The sequence below is a fragment of the Mustelus asterias genome, chromosome 1 (genome assembly GCF_964213995.1).
Source record: "Mustelus asterias chromosome 1, sMusAst1.hap1.1, whole genome shotgun sequence".
NCBI classification, from domain to species: domain Eukaryota; kingdom Metazoa; phylum Chordata; class Chondrichthyes; order Carcharhiniformes; family Triakidae; genus Mustelus; species Mustelus asterias.
Genome location: NC_135801.1, coordinates 197157166 through 197175532, shown reverse-complemented (window position 1 = coordinate 197175532; position 18367 = coordinate 197157166). Strand labels below are relative to the sequence as shown.

Genomic DNA, 18367 nt, shown 5'->3' with positions numbered 1-18367 from the left:
AATGTGCTCAGGGAGGTTTTTGTATCAAGTGAAAGACTCAGCAAGGGATGGAGCAATGCTGGAGCTGGTTCTGGAGAATGAAGCCACATTCACTGTGGCAGTGAGGGTGCATTTTAGTGAGAATGACCACAGCAAGGGGTAACCACGAAGTTCGACAAGGGCATTGCAGTTCATGTTGCCTACATGGACTTTAGCAAGGCCTTTGACAAGGTACCGCATGGTAGGTTGTTGCATAAGGTTAAATCTCACGGGATCCATGGTGAGGTAGCCAATTGAATACAAAATTGGCTTGATGACAGAGGAGAGAGGGTGGTTGTAGAGAGTTGTTTTTTAAACTGGAGGCCTGTGAGCAGTGGTGTGCCTCAGGGATCAGTGCTGGGTCCACTGTTATTTGTCATATTTATATTAATGATTTGGATGAGAATTTAATATGCATGGTTGGTAAGTTTGCAGATGACACCAAGATTGGTGGCATAGTGGAAAGTGAAGAAAGTTATCTAGGATTGCAACGGGATCTTGATCAATTGGGCCAGTGGGCTGACGAATGGCAGATGGAGTTTAATTTAGATAAATGCGAGGTGATGCATTTTGGTAGATCGAAGCAGGGCAGGACTTACTCAGTTAATGGTAGGGCGTTGTAGAGAATTATAGAACAAAGAGATCTTGGTGTACAGGTTCATAGCTCCTTGAAAGTGGAGTCACAGGTGGGCAGAGTGGTGAAGAAGACATTTGGCACGCTTGGTTTCATTGGTCAGAACATTGAATACAGGAATTGGGATATCTTGTTGAAGTTGTACAAGACATTGGTCAGGCCACACTTGGAATACTGTGTACAGTTCTGGTTACCCTATTATAGAAAGAATATTATTAAACAAGAAAGAGAGCAGAAAAGATTTACTAGAATGCTACTGGGACTTGATGGTTTGAGTTATGAGGAGAGGCTGGATAGACTGGGACTTTTTTCTCTGGAGATAGGAGGCTGAGGGATGATCTTATAGAGGTCTATAAAATAATGAGGGGCGTAGATCAGCTAGATAGTCAATATCGTTTCCCAAAGGTAGGGGAGTCTAAAACTAGAGGGCATAAGTTTAAGGAGAGTGGGGAGAGATACAAAAGGGTCCAGAACAGCAATTGTTTCACAGAGGGTGTTGAGTGTCTGGAAACAAGTTGCCAGAGGTAATAGTGTAGACAGATACAATTTTGTCTTTTATAAAGCATTTAGACAGTTACATGGGTAAGATGGATAATGGCCAAATGTGGGCAATTGGGACTAGCCTTTGGGGTTAAAAAAGGGGCAGCATGGACAAGTTGGGCCAAAGGGCATGTTTCCATGCTGTAAACCTCTATGTATCTATGATAACACAGTGGGGTTTAAATTTGTTATGGACAAGGAGAAAGATTGCCCGAAAAAGACAGTTTTGGATTAAAGAAGGCAGATTTTATTAAAATAAGGCAGGATCTGTCCAAAGTCAACTGGGAATAGTTTCTTGCGATTCAAAGCATAATTCCCCTCCTTTGTCCCCAACAGGTCCGATTTTCTCCCTGACAACTCTTTTGTTCCTAACGTATGAATAGAATGCCTTAGGATTCTCCTTAATCCTGCCTGCCAAGAACATCTCGTGACCTCTTGTGTATGGAGTCAATAGAGATAGGCGAGGTGATGAATGAATACTTTTCTTCAGTGTTCACCAAGGAGAGGGGCCATGTTTTTGAGGAAGAGAAGGTGTTACAGGCTAATAGGTTGGAGGAAATAGATGTTCGGAGGGAGGATGTCTTGGCAGTTTTGAATAAACTGAAGGTCGATAAGTCCCCTGGGCCTGATGAAATGTATCCTAGGATTCTTTGGGAGGCAAGGGATGAGATTGCAGAGCCTTTGGCGTTGATCTTTGGGTCCTCGCTGTCCACGGGGATGGTGCCAGAGGACTGGAGAATGGCGAATGTTGTTCCTCTGTTTAAGAAAGGGAATAGAAATGACCCTGGTAATTATAGACCGGTTAGTCTTACTTCGGTGGTTGGTAAATTGATGGAAAGGGTCCTTAGGGATGGGATTTACGACCATTTAGAAAGATGCGGATTAATCCGAGATAGTCAGCACGGATTCGTGAAGGGCAAGTCGTGCCTCACAAATTTGATAGAATTTTTTGAGGAGGTAACTAAGTGTGTTGATGAAGGTAGGGCAGTTGATGTCATATACATGGATTTTAGTAAGGCGTTTGATAAGGTCCCCCATGGTCGGCTTATGATGAAAGTGAGGAGGTGTGGGATAGAGGGAAAGTTGGCTGATTGGATAGGCAACTGGCTGTCTGACCGAAGACAGAGGGTGGTGGTCGATGGAAAATTTTCGGATTGGAGGCAGGTTGCTAGCGGTGTGCCGCAGGGATCAGTGCTTGGTCCTCTGCTCTTTGTGATTTTTATTAATGACTTAGAGGAGGGGGCTGAAGGGTGGATCAGTAAATTTGCTGATGACACCAAGATTGGTGGAGTAGTGGATGAGGTGGAGGGCTGTTGTAGGCTGCAAAGAGACATAGATAGGATGCAAAGCTGGGCTGAAAAATGGCAAATGGAGTTTAACCCTGATAAATGTGAGGTGATTCATTTTGGTAGGACAAATTTAAATGTGGATTACAGGGTCAAAGGTAGGGTTCTGAAGACTGTGGAGGAACAGAGAGATCTTGGGGTCCATATCCACAGATCTCTAAAGGTTGCCAGTCAAGTGGATAGAGCTGTGAAGAAGGCCTATAGTGTGTTAGCTTTTATTAACAGGGGGTTGGAGTTTAAGAGCCGTGGGGTTATGCTGCAACTGTACAGGACCTTGGTGAGACCACATTTGGAATATTGTGTGCAGTTCTGGTCACCTCACTATAGGAAGGATGTGGAAGCGCTGGAAGGAGTGCAGAGGAGATTTACCAGGATGCTGCCTGGTTTGGAGGGTAGGTCATATGAGGAAAGGTTGAGGGAGTTAGGGCTTTTCTCTCTGGAGCGGAGGAGGCTGAGGGGAGACTTAATAGAGGTGTATAAAATGATGAAGGGGATAGATAGAGTGAACGTTCAAAGACTATTTCCTCGGGTGGATGGAGCTATTACAAGGGGGCATAACTATAGGGTTCGTGGTGGGAGATACAGGACGGATATCAGAGGTAGGTTCTTTACGCAGAGAGTGGTTGGGGTGTGGAATGGACTGCCTGCAGTGATAGTGGAGTCAGACACTTTAGAAACATTTAAGCGGTTATTGGATAGGCACATGGAGCACACCAGGATGATAGGGAGTGGGATAGCTTGATCTTGGTTTCAGATAAAGCTCGGCACAACATCGTGGGCCGAAGGGCCTGTTCTGTGCTGTACTGTTCTATGTTCTATGTTCTATGTTCTACCTCGTTTTGCCCTTCTAACTCCCTGTTTGAGTTCTTTCCTACTCTCTCTGTATTCCTCCAGAGCTCCATCTGTTTTCAGTTGCCTGGACTTAACGTACGCCTCTCTTTTCATTTTAATCAGATCCTCAATTTCCCTGGTTATCCACGGCTCTCGAATCCTACCTTTCCTATCTTTCCTTTTTACAGGCACATGCCTATCCTGCAGCCTTATCAATTGTTCCTTAAAAGACTCCCACATGCCAGACGCGGACTTACCCTCGAACATCCTCTCCCAATCAACGTCCACCAATTCCTGCCTAATCCGGCTATAGTTTGCCTTCCCCCAATTTAGCACCCTGCCCGTAGGACAGCACTCATCCTTGTCCATTACTATCCTAAAGTTAACAGAGTTGTGGTCACTATTTGCCACATGTTCCCCTACCGAAACTTTGACGACCTGACCGGGCTCATTTCCCAGAACTAGGTCCAGTTTCGCCCCCTCTCTAGTCGGGTTATCTACATACTGTTCCAAAGAACCTTCCAGTACGCATTTTACAAATTCCTCTCCGTCCGGAACCCCAGCTCTAAGCACTTTCCAGTCTATACCAGGGAAATTAAAGTCCCCCACTACAACAACCCTATTTTTTCTGCACCTATCCAGAATCTCCTGACATATCCTTTCCTCCGCTTCCCGTGGGCTGTTGGGTGGTCTGTAGTACACCCCCAGCATAGTGACTGCACCCTTCCTGTTTCTGAGTTCCACCCACAGTGACTCAGTACATGACCCCTCTAAGTTGTCTACCCTCTGCACCGCGGTAATATGCTCCCTAACTAATATCGCTACTCCCCCACCTTTTTTAGCCCCTCCTCTGTCTCACCTAAAACACTTAAACCCCGGAATATTCAGCTGCCAGTCCTGTCCTTCTTTTAACCAAGTCTCCGTCACCGCAACCACATCCAAATTCCGCATAAGCATTAAAGCCCTAAGTTCGTCTGTCTTACCCGTTACGCTCCTCGCATTGAAGCAGATGCACTCCAGACCTCCAGGCCCACTCAGGTCATCCTCCTCCAGAGTGCTCCTCTTCTTAGCTAGCCTTGCCCTGGACCCCAGCTCAACCCCAGCCTCACTACTTACTGACCTACTGTTTTGTTCCCCACCCCCCTGCCACACTAGTTTAAATCCTGCCGAAACACTCTAGCAAAACTCCCAGCCAGGATATTTGCTCCCTTCCAGTTAAGGTGTAACCCATCCTTTCTGTACAGTTGCCATCCTGACTTGAAAACTTCCCAGTTATCTATGAATTTAAAACCCTCCCTCTTGCACCAGTCCTTTAGCCATGCGTTCAACTGTAGAATTTCCCTGTTCTTGGCCTCACTTGCGCTAGACACCGGGAGTAGTCCAGAGATTGCTACCCTGGAGGCCTTCCTATTTAGCCTAGCACCCATCTCCCTGAATTTCTCTCGTATGACCCCCCTGCTCTTCCTACCTACATCATTTTCACCAATGTATATAATTACGTCCGTTTGACTACCTTCCTTTTTAAATATGCTTCCTACCCTCTCGGAGACATCCAGTACCCCGGCACCAGGGAGGCAGACTACCATCCTGGATTCTTGTTCGCTCCCACAGAACCACCTGTCCGTGCCTCTAACCATTGCGTCCCCCACCACTATCGCTCTCCTAAACCCCTTCTTTCCCTTCCGGACCCCTGAGCCTGTCTCCGTGCAGGTGATCTGGTCCTCGTGGCTTACCCCTGGAGGGTCATCCCCCTCCACAGAATCCAAAACAATATGCCTATTTTGGAGGGGGACAACCACAGGGGATCCCTCCACAGACTGCTCACTCCCTTCCCTTATCCCATCTGTTGCCCATCCCTTTCTTTTATGGGAGACTGCCACTGGGGTACTTTCTGGCACATCACCCTTCTGACTATTACCCCTCCTAACTGTGACCCACGTGTCTTCCTTCCGAGACCCTGGTGTCACTGCCTGACTATAACTTCTATCTATTAGTCTCTCATGTTCGCTAACCAAACTGAGGTAGTCGAGCCGCAGCTCCAGCTCCCTTACACGATCCTTCAGGAGTTGCAGTTCCACACATCTGGCACAGATATGGACTTCCGGGAGGCAAGTCACCTCCAAGAACTCCCACATCCCACACCGAATGCAGTATACTGGCCTCCCACTCATACCAGCCATGTCCTTTTTAGTTTTTGGAAGATCAAACAAAAAAGGGGGGAACAGAAGAAAAGCAAACAACCTTCCTCGCCTCCACCGAAGCCCTGTGAGCCAAAGCCCTTACAGCTCACACTCTGCTCCCTGCTCACTCCACTGCCCGCTCCCGACGCTGCCCACTCAAAAGTGCGACCTGCTTTTAAACCCTCCAAAAACCTTCCAAGGCTTCTCCTGGGCCTACTTCCGGTTTTGGAAAAAACCTCCGATTTTTAACACAAAATGCACTGAAAAATGAATAAATAAAATGCAGAAACAAACTCTCTTACCCTCAGCCTGCTCCTGTGGAACAATGAGGCTGAACCCTCCAAGGTAAGCCCTTTTTAAACCCTCCAAAAATGAGAAGTAATCTTATTGAAACATGTAAGATCCTGAGAGTGGATACTGGGAAAATGTTTCCTCCTGTGGGGTGTCTCGAACTGGGGGGCACAGTTAAAAATAAGGGCCTGCTCTTTAAAGATAGAGATGAGGAGGAATTATTTCTGTCAGAGGAATTCTCCAGAAAGCAGCGAATTCTGGGTCATTGAATTTTTACAAGACTGCATTCGATAGATGTTGATCATGAAGAGGCGGTACAGTGGTACAGTGCTTAGCACTGCTGCCTCCCAGCGCCAGGGACCTGAGTTCAATTCCTGGCTTGGGTCACTGTTTGTGCGGAGTTTGCACATTCTCCCCGTGTCTGCGTGGGTTTCTTCTGGGTGCTCCAGTTTCCTCCCACAGTCCAAGGATGTGCGGGTTAGATAGATTGGCCACGCTAAATTGACCCTTATTGTCAGGGGACTAGCTAGAGTAAATACATGGGGTTATGGGGATCGGGTCTAGGTGGGATTGTGGTTGATGCAGACTCGATGGGCTGAATAGCCTCCTTCTGCTTCTGTCGGATTGTATGACTCTTTGAAGGGAGACAAGGACTGTGGCAGGATTGGGGATAGGGGTGGGAATCACATGCAGGAAAATGGAGTTGAGACCACAATTTGGTCAGCCATGATCTTATTGCATGTCAGAGCAGGCTCAAAGGGGTGAATGGCTTACCCCTGCTCGATGTCCTCTGTTCCTATTGATGATTTGGTCATTTTCAATGCAATGCATAAGATTTGCTTATCCAAAATATACGTATTGATGCCTTTTTAATTATCATTGGCATTCTCCACAGATATTGATCCAGTTCTTTTGAATTGTAATCCTGAATGAACTACTATCTCTGGAATTTATCCACTATCCTATGATAAAACTATGGAAAAGGTTTGGAATTGTATTAAATGATTTCATCAATGTTAAAAACTTTCCACTGATTTGTGCTGAATCCTCTCTGACCCACATTTCCCCGTTTACTCTGTTGGTTTTAAAGTTTATTTATTAGTCACAAGTAAGGCTTACATTAACACTGCAATGAAGTTACTGTGAAATTCCCCTAGCCGCCACAGTCTGGCACCTGTTCGGGTCAATGCACCTAACCAGCATGTTGTAATGGAAAATTTTAACATAAAGAATAAAGCAGACCACAGGTCAGGATGGCCAAGCTTGGGCTAGTTCAATAAGGAGGAACTAAAATGATTAAAACTCAAGGTTGAGCAGCTGTACAAGGGGGCGGTTGAGAAACTGCAGAAGCGAGGAGACTGATTAGAACGAGCTGAATGAGAAAGATAAGGAAAATACAGCAAAGGAAGAAAAACAACTCCCTAATACAGAATGAAAAAGTATTGATATTGTATTAGCTCATTACTGCCTGTGTGTCTGTGTAGCAGGCTAGTAGAATAGGTATAAAGACTGTACTCGGGCGCGCCTTCCCCCACACTCTCTGAAGTGGCTGGAGGAACGCGACCTCTGCAGAGTAAAATAAACGTTGTTCCTATCCATGACTGACTGTCTCTGAATCCTATTTTTCCACCACAATGTCTTTTGAACTGTGGGAGGAAACCAGGGCACCCGGAGGAAACCCACGCAGACACGGGGAGAACGTGCGGGCTCCACACAGACAGTGACCCAAGCTGGGAATTGAACCCGGGTCCCTGGCGCTGTGAGGCAGCAGTGCTAACCACTGTGCCACCGTGCCGCCCCTGTTGTGCTTTCTCTGGTAGTTTACTTTTTACTGATCCTGCCTTTAACTCTGGTCACCATTCCCATGACATTAGAGATCACAGGAAAAACTGGCACAACTGATTGAATCCTCAACATTACAGCAGAGGAGAAGGCTACAGGAACTGGTTCTTTATCTGAAACTAACTACTCTGATTCCTGTGGTATCAGAGAGCCCGGCCCACATTACACTGTGGGAATATTGGTGCATCAGTTGTTAGGCCATGGGTTGAATATTGGTGAGACTGTAAATCAATGCATCTCTGCGTAGTGTGTCACATGATTGTGCATCAGAAGTATTTGGGAGATATTCCCTCTCCTCCATTCTGGACTGCAAGCAAGCAACACCTCTACAATAAAGTTCTGATTACTGGCTCAGAAACTCTGTGTGGCTACCTGCACATTCTTTTATCTGATGTTCTAATGGGCTGACTTCATTATACATTATATGACTACATCCTGAGACATTGAATATGATTATAGATCCCACATTCCCACACTAATTCCTCAATCCCTCTCACCACATCCCTGACTTCTCACCAGAAACATATCTGACTCTCTCTTGAGCCAGTTTACAATGTCCCCTCCCTTTCTTCCCCATAATATTTTCTTCCCCATAATATTCCTCAATTTAATTATTCTTTCGTTGAAAACATTTCTTCTAATCTTTAATTTAGGATAATGGTATTTGAATTTTTGCTGTAATGAAATCTTAGCCTGGTTTCCACTCATACTCTGTAATTTCCAATGAATTGAAGATTGTCCAACTAGACATCATTGAAAAGGATCTTACAGAGACTGAATGTTTGTGTTACACGTTTTGTTCAAATCTTCCTTCACTTCGTCCCACTCAATGTCCCAGGCAGTGCCAATCTTTGCAGGTTTTGCTCCATATCTATCAGCAAAATCCTTATTGAAAGTGTGGAAAACTTTTTTCCAATAGGATGTTGCCTCTGTAGTTTGATCCCGTTGAATAGTCCAGGATTTGTAGTAATCATTGACTGTTTGGTAATCTTTGTAGTATACCCACTCATTATTTGTGTCTTTATTTCTGAATCTTGCATTGCTCGCTACTGAAGCTGTACAAATATCCGTTGAAAGAAACTTACTTTCTACCCATCGATAACTGTTGAGTCCCGCTGGTCTGTGCTGTTTACTGAAATGCAACTTGTGCTCAATGGTCTCTGACTCACAAAAAACACCACAGAAAGGACATTTCAGTGTGCAGCTGAATAACCCTTTAAATAGTTCCTCATTTGGTTTTACAGATAATGTTTCAATCTTCTCTTCAACATCCCAGGTTGTTATCTCATTGAGGAGAATCTTCTCGACCTCTGCAATGAATGATAGAACTGCTTCTGCAAATCTGTTAGCATTGCTGTCAGTCTGGAATAGAACGAGTTTCATCTCATCTTTGGACATTGTGATTCTTGTCTTTAACTGGTCAACAAACAAATCAAGGAAACACTGAGCAGTTCCAGAAATATTTTGGGACACTGCATCCCTAACAACCTCTTTGGTATGATTAGTGATCTCTGTGAGAATTTCATTCGCGAGATGTGTAAACCTCATCTTTCTGTTACCTCGTTCTTTGCAATGTGCAATAACCCGATCGTGGAGCCAGTTCTTTGCAAAATTCTCAAAGTTAGTGATATAGCTGTAATAATCTTCAAAGCTGCTCTTTTGTTTTAAATGCACCAGAAGTTCCACAATGAAGTTATTGCGAAGCTTGTACTTTCCCTCAGCGTCTGTCTTTCTCATATTATCCACAATTTTCAGGCTGAGATTTTTCAGTATGGCATCTCTGACAGCTGGCATGAAACAAGACTTTGCAAATCGTTCTGCTTGTTTTTGATTCTGATCCTGTTCTTTGTAATTATCCATGAAAAGTTCAAAGTATTGATCTTTTTTGCTTTCCAGTCTCTTCCGTGGATCGTGTTTGTTGATAAACCTGGTCTGCATGGCCCTGAACCTTGGTGCTGCACAACCACACATGTGAAGCTTAAACTCTGCCCTGAAAATCTCACTCATTTTAAACTTTGAATCTGAAATCTTGTTGATTTTTTCCTCCATATAGTTCAAAAATTCAATGCAATATTCATTATCATAATCCATGTCCAGTTTTGTAATTTTATCAATTTGCTGCCTACATTCAGTCTCGAGTGACGTTGATATTAGTCTCGCTCGTTCAAATTCTGATTGCTGGACAGATATTGCCCATCTCTTAACCTTGGTCATTATAAACACATCGATGTGTTTCTCGACAATCTGAAAGCTCTGGGTCCCGAGCTTAGAGAGGGATTCATTTTCCAGTTTTTCATTAATCACTCTCCCTTGTGTTTCTGTGTCCTCTCTCAGAAGATTTTCAATCTCCACTTCAATGTTTTTTTCTGTGCATGGCCGATAGTTCAGTTTGGAGAGTGTATCATGCCACGTGTGTTCAAATGCAGTTTTCAACTCCTCATCACCCAACTCCAGCTGAATTTCTTTGCAGTGTCGTAAAAGGTTCTTGACTTGTTTTTCAATTTGCTTAGTACATTCATTCCAAATAGCATCCACTTCCTGTAATCCCACGCATCTATTGAGAGTATCCTTACATTTCTGTATTGAATTGTCCTGAAGCTGGCTACACAATGTGGAAATGCTTAGTTTAAATTGCTCCTTATATTTCTCCATCAGCTGTACATTATCAGCCCCACTTTCAAAGTGCACTTTTAGTTTATTAAGAGTGTTGTGCTTTCTCCTGTCAATCTCTTTCCTGATCTCCAATTCCAGTGTTGGGAGCAGTTGCTTTAGATTACCTTTCTCATTGTTCATTCTGTTTTCAGCTTCAGTTGCCCATGAATATGCAAATTTGCGGAGTTCCCATTCCCAGTCTTTGTACTTCACGGAGAGCTGGTTATAAGCCTCAGCAACCAGACTATTCTGAAAACTGAAAATGAAATTCTCATTTTTCACCTGATCCCAAAGCCCAGTCATCCATTTGATGAAGTCTGGAATTGTTAAAGCTCTGTCAGATTGGCTACGTTTTGATAAACAGTGAAGTAGACACTTCTTCAGTTCAAAGACATGTTCACAGTACCCAGAATTGACTGCAGCCATGGGGGGAGTGCCGTGCCAGAGACCAGGGATGTACCAGTTGCTCTTATGAGGATCATAGTCCATCACATCAGAGAATTTTATTTGGTCTAACTTCTCCAGTTTCGCTGCAGCCTTTGTCATCTGATCCAATTGTTCCAGCAGTTTCTGACGACTCCTCAGATTCTGATCATGTGCACACACATCTCCAACATTCTGGTGGACAAACTGACAGATTGGCCCTTTTCCTGTTTGTTTCATACGAATTAAGGAATGGACAACAATCTGCAAAACATCTTTCATCTGTGTGGGATTTTCCATTCCCAAATTTACTAAAGTTAAATTGCTTAACCCAATTACAAATGTTGCCAGTTCATTATCGTGCTCGTAACTGTCTGTAAGAGTTGCGAGTTCTGGAGCTTTCAGCCCCTCAGTGTCAATTACCAGGACAAAATCACAGCCCAGATCTGTTGCCAGGCTCCCTGTGACTTTGATAAACTGCATGAAAGCTCCTCGTGTACATCTGCCACTACTCACAGCAAACTGCAAACCAAACATTGTATTTAGGAGCGTGGACTTCCCTGTACTTTGGACACCAATCACCGTGACCACAAACAGACGGGAAGCATTTCCCACCTTCTTCGTCAATTCATTCATTACCGCAGTGACCCATTGAACAGGAATATTGGAAACATCTCCATCAACAAGTTCCAACGGGAACCCATCCAGCAATAGTTCAGCCGCAACATACGGTAACCTCAAGATGTTCGGGTCTACCACTCCGTTTGCTTTGCCTGTTGTCACTGAAATCTCATAAACCTGGCCGAGTTCCCTCATGAAGTGCTCGAGTCCAAGGGAACTATCAGACATCTCCTGATCCAAGTCCTTCAGCTCACTCACCTTCTGCTTTGAATCTTTGCATAGCTTTTTATAACGATTACATAACTTTGACATTAATTCTCTTGATTTATTGTCCAGATTCAACTTCAACCACTGTAGGAATAAAGCTCTCTCTTCTCCACAAGTTGATGTTAGGACTGTAATGAATTCCCTCAGCTCCTCCGACAGACACTGCTTGCGCTGAGCTTCTCGAATTATTTTCTTCTTTTTGTCCAATTCATATTTATATTCTTCCGTGCTCTTATCGCCACGGAGTTTCATGCGGGACCTCTCCTTCTCAGCTTGAGACCAATCTTGCCAAGGCTTCCCATGGAAGGGTAAAACTCTCCCTTTGTATTGATCAATGACTCCAGAGTTAAGTTCTCTCAATATACTGGAAGCCTGTTGTTTGCCTCGTTGTATTTTAGGGTCATGTTCATCGACCTCAATCCCACTATTCCTCGCAATCGTAGCCATTTGCTCCAGGTTCCAGAAGCTCTGCTCTTCTTTAGGAGTTTGAATCATTTGTTTTATTCTGGAACAAATATTTTCCACAAGTTTTGCATCATTCATATTTATCCGAACAATGCATTGTTGAGGTTTTAGCTTTAGATCTTGGAATAGTTTCTTTGTCTGTCCTGGGGTTATTTTTTGCTGATTGCTATTGGAGTTAATTATGAGAAAGAATGTTGCTGGTGACTGTGTGAGAGAAGCGAGGAACTTTCTTTCCGTCTCACCAATTACATCAATGAAAATAAAGAGAGCAGCAGAGACTTCAGCAAGAAAGTGAGTGTTGCTGTGGTATATTTCAGCACTGCCTCGGAGGTTAATGAATGCAACAGCCTCAGGGAATATGTCCAGGTTTCTTTTCCCAGAAGGAAGATACCAGCAGACCTCGGCTAGTCCATCCGATATTCTACGGGGAACATTCCCACATTCCATCTCGGAGTGCAGGAAGATATTTTGCTGCAGCTGTGTCTGGCTCAAGGTGAGGTTGAGAATTTTGGACTTGGAGATAGTGCACCTTCCAAGTCTGATGAAGGAAATGGTTGGCATGACTGCAGTTACAATGGGCTCCTGCCGGAAGCTATTGCTGCTTATCAAGGATTTTGGGCACCATTTTTTGATAATAGACCGCATGGCCCAGAGGAGGAGAGTGGCACCAGATCCATCCCTCTCCTTTGCTGCACTATTCCAATCTGGCTGCAGAAAAGGTAATGCAAACTGGCACAGGGACATCTTCAACATCAGCTCCTGTTGCAGCAAGTCATCTGCACAGAGGAAAACTGCAGCAGTGATATCAAGAGGATTAATCCCCAAAATCTCAGTTTGCCTTTCTTCAAAGAAACCACTGAAATCTCCCTCAGTTTCAGTCTGACCTTCTGATTGCTGAGCAAGTGGCCATTCAGGATTCCTCGCCATTGAGTTGGCAGAAAGGATTCTTTGGAGAAAATGCCAAGGGACATCTTTCAGCTGAGTTGGCTGATTATCCTTCAGTTTATCCCTGCAAATCTCCCTCATGAAATTTAGTGACAATTTGTGAGGATAATAATCTTGTAATCCCAAGTCATTAACAAATTGGGGTGGCCTATCATTATGAGATATGTGTGATTGCTCAGTCCTATCTCTGGAATAATCTGTGTGTTTGATGATCGTGTTCTCCTCTTGATTGAGGGATTTGAATCTCACCAATGGTTCTCTGTCTTCAGATGGTGCTTTTCCTTCCTGTGAATCTTTGCCCGCTGATAAATTCTGTAATGTTACTTTTAGAAGCTCCATGTCTGATAAAAAGGTTCCACTTGGGGTCATCACTGCCTCACGGACTTGTGGAGTCAGCTCCTGGTTAATTTCTGCACACATTGTCTGCAATACTGTTCTGGGATCTTGATTTTGTGTCTCAGTGACTCTGGCAGTCAGTGCTGTGTAGAGCAGGAAGGCTTGACGTTGCATCACATTCATTGTCTTCATCTCACTTCTGTAGGTTTCAATCTTACCTAACTGAGAGGTCAGATATTTACGGTCATCCTCTGTTAAAGGTTGATTCAGTATTCCACTCGGTTCATAGGACACTGGGTGCAGAAGTGCAGTCAAGAGGATAGATGTGTATTGATCTCCAGTTTGTTTGTAGAACTGCTGCAGTTTAAACAATGCTTTTCCCAGCTCACTGCAGACATTGCTCTGGATTTCAGTCCCAGCATCCAACCCCTTCAATTTTCTCTTCAGTTTCTTGATGTGTTCTTCTGCTTCTTCGAAACTGGAGATGGTTAACTTTTCCTTATTGCTCGGGATGTCACTCAGCTGCTGCAAGACTGATGAAATGCTTGGAAAATCCAGACTCCGTATCATTTCTTGAGGCTGCAGCAGGTCTGATATTCGCACTCTCAGGTACGCTTTATCTACGTCCATGGTGTATTTCCCTGTGGCACACTGTAAAACTTTACTGATGAATATCTGAATGGAGTGCTTGCAAATAAATTCCTGGTACCACAATCTGTCCGAGTCTATTGTAAAATGCTTCCCCAGAGAGGATTTAATAGCTGCACACTGGGAAACATTCCTCATACAGTTTGTAACAAAATCTGATTTTGAGAGTGTAATCCATTTGTTTACTTCCTGTACCAGATCCTGAACACTGGTATAAACTTCCACCCCTGCTGACATTTCTGCAGCTTCAGCCTTCAGCCCAGTCATCCTCTCCCAGCATCTCTGCAAGCTCTCAGTTAATAACTGACAATCTTCAAAGTCTCTTCTGTGGTTCTGTAAAATTACTTTCCAGACAGGGACTAGGTTGTAAATAGAGCCACGATCAATAACTCTCCAGGTGCTGTTTTGAACCTGTAATCCTGCCTTCCAATCTGCGAGGGATGATGCGTCAACAGGACCACCAATCTTGGTAATGGAAACATATATTTTTTTCAACAGAGCCTTGCTGCAGATATCATTAATGTTAGCTTTAAAGTAATCAGCAGAGACTGAAACACTGGCAATGCCAGGTCCTAACGTGCCAATGGGTAAATCTATGTTTACCAATGCTTTCATGGCTTCTTGAAAAAGATCTTTCTCTTTGTGTTTCAATTTGTCACTTGATGCTTCTGTTAAATAAATACCCCCAAACTGAATATTGCTGCAGTTTACGTGTGACCCATACTCTTCCAGGAATTTCTGACAATGAGCGTCTTTAATATCTTCTGACTCCTGATAGCGCAAATGAATTTCCACATCTTTCAGAAACCTTACAGCAGATTCTGACAGTGTCAGATCCTTCCGGTTCAATGTAACACTGGCCATAGGTACAATCACCATCTTACACAATGAGACATATGTGCCCTCTGTGCTGGTAGAGGTAGAGCAACTGCTGGAGGAATTATACTCTCCCTTAACACCAAGTTTAAAGTCATAGGATCCAAACTCGAGCATGCCTCCGATACCGAGACCCAGCTGTTCCATACACTGTTTAGAATTTACAGCATGAATGTGTGACACAAATCTCTCTGTCTGTTCCCGAGGGGACATGGATGCCCCCAATAGAGAGCAGTTCTCCGGCACTTTCAGCAGCCTTGCCCGTTCCTTTAACATTTCATTCATATCTTTACTGACAAAGATTCCTTTGAGTGCAAGCCCTCCAGATGCCCTTTCCAACAGCTCAGTTTGGGACCATTCAACTTGTAAAGACCCTGCCATTTTCTTTAAGAAAATCTGAAAATATCCAGTGATTTGTGAAATTCAATTCTAGAAAACCGATGATCCCGCCCTGTGATTTATCCAGGGCCCAGGTTTCTGTCCTGTGATTTATCCAGGGCCCAGGTTTCTGTCCTGTGATTTATCCAGGGCCCAGGTTTCTGTCCTGTGATTTATCCAGGGCCCAGGTTTCCTGTCCTGTGACTTATCCAGGGCCCGGGTTTCTGTCCTGTGATTTATCCAGGGCCCGGGTTTCTGTCCTGTGATGTATCCAGGGCCCGGGTTTCTGTCCTGTGATTTATCCAGGGCCCGGGTTTCTGTCCTGTGATTTATCCAGGGCCCGGGTTTCTGTCCTGTGATTTATCCAGGGCCCGGGTTTCTGTCCTGTGATTTATCCAGGGCCCGGGTTTCTGTCCTGTGATTTATCCAGGGCCCGGGTTTCTGTCCTGTGATGTACTGGAAAGGCAGGCTGGTGTTTAACGTTGCTCGCAAGTTTGAGGTTCCTCTGTGTCCTTTGCAGGCCACTCCTGTCCTCTCACCAAGTGGATTGACAGCAATCAGTGTTCAATGCGTGGGAATAGCTGCGGACATTTGAAAACAAAGTTATCAGATGTAAATGGCTGCACTAATTGACATAAACAAATTTGATCATTGAGTACAGCAAAAACATGTTTCCATTGTGCAGAGGGGCACCGGTGTTGAGGATGATCGTGGAAGATGTGATAACCTCATGGGGATGACTTCCCGAGGCAGTAGTGATCATAATAAGGTTGAATTTTACATTCAGTTTGAGGGAGAGGTGAGTTGGTCCAACACTAGTATTTTAGACTTAAATAAGGGAAATTATGAGGGCATGAAATGACAATGAGCTGAAGTGAACTGGCAAATAAGGTTCAGCATCAGTCAATAGAGATGTAGTGGCAAACATTTGAGTATTTCAGAATAAATATAATTGATACATTCCAATGAGAAAGAAAAATTCCGAGAGGATGGATCCATCCATGGTGAACTAAAAATGCTACAGCAGTATTAAAGAAAAAGGATATAATTGTACAAAGACTGAGGGCAGGTCAGAAGATTAGATAGAATATAAAGAACAGCAAAGAGAAAAAAAGATTAAACAGGAGGAAAAGCTAGAGTAAAGAAAGCTTGGAGGAACACTCCGTTTTTGTCTAAGTGTGGTGCAGACCAGATCCAGCAGGCACCCTACCCACTGGCTGGAATGGCAGCAACTCATGGCCAATCTCATTAATTATGCACAAGTGAGTATCAGCCGAATCATCTGTCAGGAGCTGATTCGCCTGCCCGCTGTGAGCTGGTTGGTTCGTAGGTCTGGATGCCATATTTAAATGCCACTCCAATACACACATCTCACTCTCTCCAGCTTACTTGTCTTCACAAGACCATGCAGGATGTCTGGCAGCCAGAAGCAAAAGACTAGCAGCCTCAGGAAGGAGGTTATATACACTATCGTTAAGAAACACTGTAATTAAGACACTATAGTTAAGAAAGCCCACCAATGCCTCTACCTTCTCAGAAGACTAAGAAAATTTCGCATGTCAGCTACGACTCTCACCAACTTTTACAGATGCATCATAGAAAGCATTCTTTCTGGTTGTATCACAGCTTGGTCTGGCTCCTGCTCTGCCCAAGACCGCAAGCAACTACAAAAGGTCGTGACCGAAGCCCAGTCTATCAATCAAACCAGCCTCCCATCCATGGACTCTGTCTACGCTTTCCGCTGCCTCAGCAAATCAGCCAGCATAATTAAGGACCCCACACATCTCGGACATTCTCTCTTCCACCATCTTCCTTCAGGAAAAACATAGGTCTGAGGTCACGTACCAACCGACTCAAGAACAGCTTCTTCCCTGCTGCTGCCAGACTTCTGAATGGACCTACCTCGCATTAAGTTGATCTTTCTCCACACTCGAGCTATGTCTGTAACACTACATTCTGCACTCTCTCCTTTCCTTCTCTATGAACGGTATGCTTGGTCTGTATAGCGCGCAAGAAACAATACGTTTCACTGCATACTAATACATGTGACAATAATAAATCAAATCAATTCAAATAGAAACATAGAAGAAACATAGAAAAGCTACAGCACAAACAGGCCCTTCGGCCCCACAGGTTGTGCCGAACATATCACCACCCCCTAGGCCGACCTATAACCCTCCATCCTATTAAGTCCCACGTACTCATCCAGGAGTCTCTTAAAAGACCCTACTGAGTTTGCCTCCACCACCACTGATGGCAGCCGATTCCACTCGCCCACCACCCTCTGTGTGAAAAGCTTCCCCCTAACATTTCCCCTGTACCTACCCCCCAGCACCTTAAACCTGTGTCCTCTCGTAGCAGCCATTTCCACCCTGGGAAAAAGCCTCTGTGAGTCCACCCGATCTACGCCTCTCAACATCTTATATACCTCTATTCGGTCTCCTCTCATCCTACGTCTCTCCAAGGAGAAAAGACCGAGGTCCCTCAGCCTATCCTCATAAGGCATGCCACTCAATCCAGGCAACATCCTTGTAAATCTCCTCTGCACCCTTTCAATCGTTTCCACATCCTTCCTGTAATGAGGCGACCAGAACTGAGCACAGTCTGAGCACATGTTTCTATGTATGGCTCCTACCAGTGTAGAGTCCCCCATGACTCCCATTCTCTTCAGTTTTGCTGGTGCTCCTTGATGTTACACACGGTCAAATGCTGCTTTAACATCAAGGGCAGTCACTCTCCACTCAACCTTTGCATTCAGCTCTTTTATCCATGTTTGGATCAAAGCTGTAATGGGATCAGGAGCTGAGTGGTCAAAATGAGTGTCAGTGAGCAGGATATTGCTGGGACAATATCCTTGATAGCACTGTCAACAACCTCTTTACATCACTGCTGATGATGGAAAGTAGATTGATGGGGCCGTAATTAGACAGATTGCATTCGTCCAGCTTTTTGTGGACAGGACATATCTGAGATTTAGGAACGGATAGGACATAGGAGCAGGAGTAAGACATTCAGCCCTTCGAAGCTGCTCTGTTATTCAATAAAATCATGGATAATCTGGTTGTGGTCTCACT

General features: G+C 44.4%; 1 protein-coding gene across 1 annotated transcript; it reads right to left on the bottom strand.

Moving 5' to 3' along the window:
• Positions 1 to 8447: 8447 nt before the first annotated feature.
• On the bottom strand, positions 8448 to 15498 carry LOC144501252 (interferon-induced very large GTPase 1-like). Its single transcript, XM_078224760.1, has one exon. The coding sequence runs from the start codon at positions 15294 to 15296 to the stop codon at positions 8448 to 8450; it is 6849 nt and encodes a 2282-aa protein (XP_078080886.1). The 5' UTR covers positions 15297 to 15498.
• Positions 15499 to 18367: the final 2869 nt, after the last annotated feature.

Excerpts from the sequence above, each read along its gene's own strand:
- LOC144501252 (XM_078224760.1), bottom strand. The coding sequence starts at position 15,296 with ATGGCAGGGTCTTTACAAGTTGAATGGTCCCAAACTGAGCTGTTGGAA.